Source organism: Haliaeetus albicilla, chromosome 19 (genome assembly GCF_947461875.1).
Source record: "Haliaeetus albicilla chromosome 19, bHalAlb1.1, whole genome shotgun sequence".
NCBI classification, from domain to species: domain Eukaryota; kingdom Metazoa; phylum Chordata; class Aves; order Accipitriformes; family Accipitridae; genus Haliaeetus; species Haliaeetus albicilla.
Window position 1 is genome coordinate 8484769 of NC_091501.1, and position 9963 is coordinate 8494731.

Here is a 9963-nt window from a genome sequence, read left to right on the forward strand (position 1 = left end):
CTCTGACCCCGGGGCCTTGCCCGCCGCCCGCCCCCCAGCGCTGGGGAGGGGGGGGGAGGGAGCGGAGCCGGCACCGCTCCCCGGGCTGTGGAAGAGGAAGGGGGAGGAAGAGGAGGAGGAGGAGGACTACATTTCCCGGCGGCCCCGGGAGGGCCGGGGCGGGTACAAAGCGGGCGCTACCTGTCCCGGCAGGTGAGCGCCAACAGGTGAGCGGGCGGCGGGTCGGGGCTCGGGCTCCTTCCCCGGGCTGCCGTGAGTGGAGCTGGGCCGGGTGGCGGCTCTTCCTCCTCCTCCTCCTCCTCCTCACCGCCGCGCTTCTCCGCCCCCCCCCCCCCCCGCCTCTCCCGCAGGCCCGCCCGGGAGCCGCGATGCCTTTCTCCAGCTCCGGCGCGGACGATGCCTTCGACTACCTCTTCAAGATCATCCTGATCGGGGACTCCAACGTGGGGAAGACCTGCGTGGTGCACCGCTTCAAGACGGGGCAGTACAACGAGAAGCAGCAGAACACCATCGGCGTCGACTTCACCGTGCGCTCCATGGACATCGACGGCAAGAAAGTGAAGGTCGGTGGCCGCGGCGAGCCCCAGCCGCTCGGTGGGCAGCGCCTGCTGAAGGCAGCAGGCAAAAGCTGGCAGCCTTTCTGGCCGGGGGTGGCTCCGAGGGGAGCTTTCCCTCAGGAGGATGCCCTGCGGGAGGCTGTCACCCCAGTCTGGGTACGTGCTTGCTCTCGTGGCTTCTCTGGAGCTACCTGTGGAGAGGGCTCGCGCTTTTCCCCCAGAAAGTTCTTTGAAAGCTGGCTCTGGTTTGGAGGGGGTGTCTCTTCCCTCCTTCAGAGATGGGGGGGGTTGAGCTGGGACGTGAAGGAGGGAAAACCCTCTAGTATGCAAAGACTCTGCCTTGACGCGAGCTTGATTTGGGGGAAGGTGAAGATTTGCAAGACAAACGCCAGAAGAAATCGTTGGCTAGAACTTACCTCTGTGCGCAGACAAAAGTTCAGATGCCTGCCCTTTATAGAGCTTTGGTCTACCCAGCCCTGCATCGGGGCTTCTTGGCTCCTCTTCCTTTCCTGTTAAAAGGCTGTAATGCTTGGTATCTTCTGGTACAGTTGTTGAAACTGCGTTTCTTGGCCTCTTTGCAAAGCTGGGTTTACCCTTGCAGCTTTCTCTTTGCTCTGTGTAGACTGTCTTTACAGGCGTGTAAGTGTCTCTTCAGATCTAGAGGACAAAGCCACACTGTGGTGTAGTAGAGTAAGCTGGGACAGGTCTAGCCCCCTCTAGACAAGGGGTTTCAAAAGCATAATTGCTCATGGCAGATGCCTAGGAAGTCACATTCACTGGTCTTTACTACAACTTCTATCCTTTCTCTTACAGATTCAAGTGTGGGACACAGCTGGTCAAGAACGCTTCCGGACAATAACCCAGTCTTATTACAGGAGTGCCCATGGGGCCATCCTTGCCTATGACCTTACTAGGAGGTCTACATTTGAATCCATTCCTCACTGGATTCATGAAATTGAAAAGTATGGTGCCGCAAACTTGGTCATGATGTTAATTGGTAGGAATCTAATTTTAAATATTATGTTATGTAGCTTTTTTAATATGCATATAAAATCCCCCTTGCTTTCCCCCCCCACTAGTTAAAGCATCTATAAACTATGCATTAAAGAACAATGCAGTTTTAATTAAAGGAGACCAGAAAGTGTATCATTTTGGCCTAAGCTTAAAAAATGAGGAAAGTCACAGCCTGGTCCTGACAGGACCAAGCCCACTGCAGACAGTGAAACCTTTTTACTTGTTCCTTTTCTGCTGGAATAATGCAACAAGCTTGCTGCTAGTCTAGCAAGCAGGGACAACCTTACTGAGGTTAGAATTGCAGTAACTCTGACCCTGTACTCCTGATGCGCAGGAATTTAGCGGCTCAATAATTCAAGATGAAGGGGAACGTACAGAGCAACACAACTCCTCATTCTCATCTTTCCTCTCTGTTCTTTTGATATGTATGCGCGTTGCTCTGTAATTGGACTCTGATCAGGTAAGATGGTAGATGAGGACATGGCTTTTCCAGAGCATGAAGTAGTCTGCTTGCATTCCTCCTCCTCCTCATTTATTCCACTAGCATTCAGGAAACTTTGCCTCTTGAGGAAAGAAATGGGTAGAAATTGTCGAGAATGGAGCTGGTAGGAAGCAATGTGGTTCTTTCCCTTTGTGTTTCAGGTTATTGTTGCTCTTCCCTCCTCCAAGGAGGAAGCTGCAAATGAGAGAACTGGTGTAGTATAATGACAGAGCCTTTATTTACATTCCACTGCTTCTGCCTGTTCCACTGTGGCACTGTGCTGAGAGCAATGCATGCAGCCGCACCAGCCCAGACTGGCTCTTGAGGATAGGCAACGTTGAGCCCCACAGCACAGAAGGCATGGGACCTAAGCTTCTGCTTGTGCTCCTAGCAAATTACTTAATTCTGCTGTGGTGGTTCTTCTTGTTCTTCCTCTGAAGAAACAAACAACAAATTCTGACCTGCATGTAACTGCAGTGCTTGGAATGAGTAAGAGGGGGAGGATCGCTAAGCTTTGGTAGGGTTTTTCCAACTTTTCTCATTAATCTGAAGAACAAGATCTATCTGTGTGTGTGGTGGAGGCTGTTGTTTGGTTGGTTGGGTTTGTTTTTTTTTTAAGAAAGAAGTTCTGAAATTGGTAAAAATAAAGCTTTTGTCAAGGATCCAGCTTGGTGCTTTCTTCCAAAGCTGGTGCTGTTTGGTTTACTTTGGCAGGAAGCCTTTATATGTTTAATTACATGTAGTCATGTTATACCCTTCTAACACAAGGTTAAAGTTAACAAATCTAACTTTCCCTTCTGGAACTGAAGAAGGAAGGGGTGTGTGGGGGGGCTCTTTTTAAGGCGGCAAATAACCCTCAAGCAAGGTGGGTTTTAGGGGGGGCTAGGGTTTTTTCCCTTTTAGAAAAACTGAAGGGGACTTAATGGGAGGGGAGTTGGCTTATACATGCTTCAAATTCCAGATCTGAATTTGATCAAGGGTTGTCTTGAAACTATGAATGTAGACTTCAGCCAGGTACTACATGTACCAGAACTGATGATAATTCCACACGTGCTGCAACTACTTAAATATACAAAGGTATTTTATCTGAGGTGTTTCATGACTTCTGGCAGATTTTGAGTAAACTGCTTCAATGAAAAGTTTAATATATATGTGCAGAAACTTTTTAAATAGAAGTTTTAAGCATTAAGGTAGCTGGTGTGAATTCTTATCTGTTTTGACGTCATCTTAAAATGACTGACTTGTATAAATAGGTTATGTTAAAATCTGATTTAACAGTTGAGCAGGTTCTTCCTGGGTTTTAGTGGTTTGGGTTTTTTTTGAGGAGATCTGCTTTAGACTAACAACATTCCAGGTCTTCAGAGCTGAGCATCCACTTTGAGATGTGTCAAGGTATCTTGACACTAACATAACATGTGTGGCTTCCACTGAAGGTTGGAAGTTGGAAGGATTGAGGAATAAATCTTCAAGCAATGCTGCTTTGGTTTACTGTGTGCAATCACTATAGCTACAAGTTTTCTATTTTTTTCTAAATATTTAACTTAAATGCTCCTTAATGTTTAAAAACACTAGGGAATAGGGACCAACAGTTGCTTCCAAATAATCCTCTGCCACCACTAACTACAGCAAGTAACTACATGAACACAGGTTTTTAGGTTTTGGATTTTAACTCATTTGATATCACATGATTAGCTGCAGTTTCAATTTGCATTCTATGTTTGTGGCTCTGATGTGCTCACATCTTGTTTTTTCTAGTAATTTTTGTTCCCAACATAAATCTATTGTTTAACAAAATTGAATGGATTGCATTTAAAGATTAATTTTTGAGAGACTAAATTACTGAATTACCTATTTACCTTCTTTTCAGGAAACAAATCAGATTCACTGGATAAGCGGCAAGTCCTGTTTGAAGATGCTTGCACACTGGCAGAGAAGCATGGGCTCTTAGCTGTACTGGAGACATCAGCAAAAGAAGCTCAAAACATAGAAGAGGTGTTCATGTTAATGGCTAAGGAGCTAATAGCCCGAAATACCTTACAGCTTCATGGAGACAACCCTCCAAACAGCATCTACCTTGATTCCAGGCCAGTGATTGCCAGTCCAAGTGTGGAGAAGACCCAGTGCCTCTGCTGAAGAGAGATTTCAGGAACTTGGAAGCTGTCATTCTTCTGAGGCTGTTTCATTTTATTCAATTCATGAAAGTGTGCTGTGTGGCCTCAAGCCACCTCTCTTGATACCTCTATCTTGCAGCTTGGCTTGTAAGTATCTTCAGAGATTGTCGTTGCTGTTGGTAGCACAGGTTGCTTTGAACATGGCAGCTGATGCTTTAACATGAACTTCTGAGCTGAGAGGACTCAGGAAGCTGCCAGCCCTTGCCTTAACCAAAGAGAATTGTAAAAATTATTGCCTTTAATAATATCCTTAAACAATTTTCTGGCTGTGTCAAGACAAACTTGCACCAGAGCTCTGCACTGATTTGACCCTTCTAAGCTGTTTGTTCTAGTGCAAGCTCTTAACTCTTTGCCAGTAGCTTTAAAAAGTCTGACACATGCTTGGACAGCACTAACCCATTGCTGCTTAAACTTTCATTCAGGGGTGGTCCCGATGTCAGGCATGTAGCCACCCATCCCAAGGAGCTTAATATTTGTGAAAGAGTACATGATTTCACATCTGTACTGACTTCCTCACCAGGCAAACCTGGAGACATCCCTGGGGTTTCATAGCAGGCAGAATATGATACACTAGGGTCCCAACCTTCTTCCTGGGGTGAAAAAAGTTGTCTTTCACTTTACTAATTATAAGATTTGTTTCCAGTAGTGATCTCTGCCTTCCTACATAGACTTGCTAGGAGTAATGAAGCTTCCAAGGCACCAGTAATGGCCTAAATCAATGCTGGGGTGAAAGGACTCCACCCCCCTCCACCCCCAAACTTGTCTTGCTTTTGATGTGCTGATTTTAATCAGAAGCCTTCTGTAGTTTGTGTGATGGACTAATGGCAGCTTGAGAGTATGCCTGTAGATTTTTTCAAGGGAGTGTGAAGAAGGGATTCAAGCTCCTGTAAAACTCGGCAAGGGGTAAGATGGTTTAATTATGTAACCTTGCCTTACAGCAATAAGGGAATGGTATGAGGCATACCAGAAAGCTAGCCCTAGGCAAGTATATATGCTACTGCTATGGAGACTGAACATCTTGGTAGCAGTAGAAGGTTTTGTATTGCTCCTCCCACATGCAAGCTCTGCTATTGGGGGCTCAATCTATGTACTGAACTGAATTGTTTGGTGTTTGGGGTTGGGGGTTTTCTTTTTTTCCAGTAGGTGGAAACAGGGAAGAAGGAGGAAAGAAATCTTATACAAAGGAAGTTTTTTGACTGCAATCTTTATGTACCAAAGTGCATCACTTAGTTACTGTTAAGCTATGAACTGGAACTCAAACTCTGTAATGATAAAATACAGTCTGGGTTACATGCAAAGAAGCCCTGAGAAGGCTGGTATGCTGCTAGCTTACCAGACGGCAGTCTACCCATGTTTCACAAGTTCTTGGAAAATAGGGAAAAACATGTAGAAAATATTTCTGGAAAATCTTTTCTGAGAAGCACAAAAAATAAAGCAGAATGAATCATTGATTTATAGTCTTGCAAATATTTCTAATATAATCAATGCTTCCTCTGGCCAGGTTCTTTGCTATCACATCCAAAGAGCAGGGGTTAATTCAGCTATATGTAAACTGAGGGAGAAATCTTCAATGCTAGCCTCTAAGCCTTTGCTATAGCCTGCTGTGGAGAAAGCTTCATCATCTTCAGGCATCTTCTTCCTGATGTTTACTTTTTAAATCTTAATTTCATCTTGATTTGGTACTAGCCTATAGTTGCATTTCAGTTTGCATATTTAAGCAACAGTAAACACCATAACCTTTCAGAGTAGCTGAACAAGTAGCAATCCAGCTTCCAAACAACTAGTTTCTACACCTTTTACCACTAGGAAAACAGCCAAATATAAGTTCAATATTCTTGTGTTTCAAATCCAAACTACCCCTGGTAGCAGTTTGTTTGTTGTTTTTTTTTTATCCACACTTAAACTGCTAGGAAACTGTGTTCTATTTCAGATATACCAGAGATGGTATTTGCAGCAAATACTAATCTTCCACGAGACCTTTACAGAAAAGTATTGTGTTCATCTCCCATTGTACTCTTTCATTAGCCAGGAACTGGAGGAAGGATCTTACCAGCAGAGCATTAACCTTTATATGGTTCATTGGGTTTACTGCCTTAATTAGAGATTACCATATGAAGCTATTTTGCTTACCCTCAGTATGGAGACTTCTGCAGGCTGATGCTCCTTTAACTGCCCAGCACTGCTGGGTTACAGGGCTGTGGCCATTCTCTTCCTGCACACACGGAGCTACTTGCGAAGCAAGTCCTTCCTTGGCAGAAAGCTGTGCAACACAGGATCAGGAAGAACAGGCTTGTGATTGTGCTTTGAGCTGTACTGTTCCCTTTCCTTTAACAGGTGTAACAGGCTCCTTTCTCACAAGAGTAGTAACTAGTCTTAAATACCTACTCGTTGTGCAACTAAACCATGTGACCTCTTTTGGTTGGTTCTGTCTGGCATCTTCACAAGCGCTTTGGGCAGTTCTACTGAATGGTTTCCATAGGGTCACTTTTCATTCACATGAGGACAGCTTAAAAAGCAAGCTGCAGCAGTTGCTAACAAGAAGGTTCTTCAAAGTGTCTATTAGTAGACAGTATTACTCATGAGGTAATACATGAAGAAAGGTATAAACTTAAAAAGCCTCCTTTATTATAGCATGTTATTCTAGGCTGCAAGAGAGCAACCACTAGGTTAAAAGCACAGTGTAACTTCTGCAGTTGTGCCTCTCCCCATCACAGAGCAGATGGAAGCATGCAGCTATGACAATGGAAGTAGCATTAACTGCTATGGAACATTATATTAATGTGTTTGTTCCTGCAACATCATATGCCAATTCAATGTGCTTCCTGACAGCATCACTAATGCACTTGTACAAAATGTAGCTTATTGTAATGTTGTTTACAATGCTATCCTAAAAACTACTACTGTCCCACAGTTTTAAAAGCTGCACATGCAGCTCAAAGACAGGCTCACTTGTTAAATTTTTATCTACTTGGAAGAAGTATTTGAATGTTAGCTGTGGCACATTACTTGCACTGGTATCACAGCCACACCAGGTGAGACTGAAGCAGCACCGGTCCATGTAACAGGGTAACAAAAAAAACAAACTAGAAGCATTTTAAAATGGAGCAAACTGACACCTCCCAGAAGCTGACAGGCTTAAAATCAAACATAAGTGCAACCCAGTGATGTGGAAGGCACATGGCACTGCCTGTGTGGTCAAGCTTTTTTTTCATACGTAACAGGGAGGCTCTTAACACAAGCTCATGTTCTTATCTAATCATTCCAGTTAATGTTTAAGTATAGTTGGAAATGAGACAGAGAAAGCATGCTCTATCCTGGAGCCTTCTTGCAGGAAGGAGATGCATGCCTGCACTTTTGGACAAGGAATTGAAACTGAAGCTTCCCCCAGCCAGGTGAGTGCTCTAACCACAGCACTCTTTAGAGCTGCCCCTTCCCAGCTGTGGGCTGCCAATAGGCAGATTTTTATACATCTTGGTTCCCAGCCACCACATTTGGCTGCAGGCAGGGGGGCTTTAAATACTCATTGCTCAACGCACTGACTCCTGAAGCCATTTTCAAGCACCTCTCAAGCAAGGGTGTTAAGGACTGGAACTACAACAGGCAATGCTGGGATATCATGAGTCCTCTGAGAGTAGTTTTAGATAGGCCAAGAGCCCCTTCTACCTAAGAGTACTTCAACTTTTAACAGGAACTTGCAGGTAGGACTTTTTAAAGCACTTCTAGTGCTGTTATTCTAAAAATCAACCTTGCCTTAACTGCCTGCACAGGCTCTGTCTAAGCAATCACATCAAGCTATTGCCAAACAGGTGTTGACTCTGGCTTGACTGCAAGTGACAAAGATCATACCCATGGATAAAAGCAACAGCAACAAGAAGGGGCAGAAATTTAGCATATTTGCAACCTCACATTTCCTTGCTCCAGCTGTGTCCATAAACATCACTGCATACTACAGTTTTCACTGCCAGGTCTGTCTAGTTTTGCTTACCTGAAGTGAGGCTCACCAAGTACAGTTTAAGAATGCCTCTCTAATGCTAGCACCAGAGTAAAACTGACTTTGTAGCAACCTGATCCCAACAGCGCAGTCCTGTACTGTATCTCTGTCCACATGAATTCCCTCATTTTACGCTGCTGCAACGTTAATAATTCCACCTATGCAAGTTTTGTTCCAAGCTTGAGACACCTCATACCTCACAGTATCCTCCAAACAGAAATCTATTTTGTACCTGCTGTAGCAGGAAAGAGTTACTTGTATTTCATTAAATGAACCAGGCATCCCCTCAGCAAGATTACAATACACCTTGGGTTACCATTGGGAAAGAGCTGTCCTATCAAGATTTGAACAAAAGCAACAGAGGTAGCAAGAAGCACTCTTTGCTTGTATGATCACATTCAGACCAATTAGAATGGGCAGCAGACACTTATTTTGCACTTACCACAAGATGCAAAATTTTATATCAAACCATATGTATATATTCTTGCATAGGGAGTAAAGTCAAGGCACTTAAAGCAAGAGCCTGTGTCAATTTCAAAACAACAGCCTTCAGAAAAAAAGATTTTGCTGGTGGGAGTCTATGGAGTCTTTATACCTTTTTCATCTTGACACTACTCTCATTGGCCTCTTCAGTTTCTGTACCTTGAGTATTTGCTTAAAGAAAACGTAGCACAGTCTAAGTCATCACCCCCCATATTTTTACATTTAAATCTACTGAATTTATTCCTGTTCTTACAGAGGAAAAACATAGCAGCCTACTAACATACTTCACTCATTTCAAAGGCCCTACTCTTTTCAGTCATTCCAGTTTGGGGTGGGGGATGTGGAAATCATAGTTCAACAGCAAGCTTAGAAACAGGCCTACCACCAGCAAGTGACACACAGCAGTACTGCTTGATGACAAATACATGCAGTTCTTTAACTTACAGAACAAGAACCACATCTCTTCAAAGCAAGACATCAACAGAAACTACTTGTCACACTTGAATACATCAGTCACTTTGTAGCTAGACAGAACAGCCTCCACCAAAGCAAGTCACTTACTTGCATATTCTCAGCTTCCTCTAACACATGCAGAAGTAGGTTTAGAAGCAGCAGCATCCACCATTGTGCCGCATGTACACCCCCGCAAAAAGTAAGCGTGACATTTATGACCCCTTATGAAGGAAGGAAAGCTGATGCACGTGCTCTGGCTGGCAAATTTATTACCTTTTTCCATCTTACCAGAACACATCTTTGTGAAACTTATGTTTGAATGCAACCTTCCAATAAGATATTAACAACTTACGTTCACTGTGTAGGGGACAAAAAGCTAGCTCTACTTCAACGCTTTTCATTTTTTCTGTTTCTCCCTGTCAGTTTTAAATGTCATTTGCACAAGTTACATTCAAATCCTTTTCTCCCGCTGCTACTTGCGTCTGGAAAAAAAACAACCAAACCAACCCAAAGATGGGTTTAGACTGTTCAGTTAAACTTTTCAGTCATATCCCTCAGCATCTGAATATGTTTCTAGTAGTTTACTGCCAAATTTTTCTGCAGAAGAATGCCTCTTTCTAAACACACAGGCTTAAAGCAGCATGTCAATTCTCAGGAAGTGGCCTGTAGCAATGCTTGGACTTGCTGTCCAAACAGCATTATGACAGGAAACTATCAATACAATATGTACTGCAACTGACTTTGTCCTGAACAAATAAAATTAATACCATAGTGCACAACTTACTTCTGAGAAAGCAAGCCATGTCTGTTCCC

The 9963-nt window shown here is 43.7% G+C and overlaps 1 protein-coding gene across 2 annotated transcripts; it reads left to right on the forward strand.

The window, feature by feature from the left end:
• The first annotated feature begins 69 nt into the window (after window positions 1–69).
• On the forward strand, window positions 70–5674 carry RAB19 (RAB19, member RAS oncogene family). Of its 2 annotated transcripts, none has more exons than XM_069807526.1 (4): window positions 70–192; window positions 351–563; window positions 1371–1554; window positions 3920–5674. In XM_069807526.1, exons 2-4 carry the CDS (start codon window positions 369–371, stop codon window positions 4183–4185), a joined length of 645 nt encoding a protein of 214 aa, XP_069663627.1. In that variant the 5' UTR covers window positions 70–192; window positions 351–368; the 3' UTR covers window positions 4186–5674. The 2 variants fall into 2 exon arrangements, with proteins under 2 accessions (XP_069663627.1, XP_069663626.1); XM_069807525.1 differs by having other exon boundaries at window positions 99–206.
• Window positions 5675–9963: the final 4289 nt, after the last annotated feature.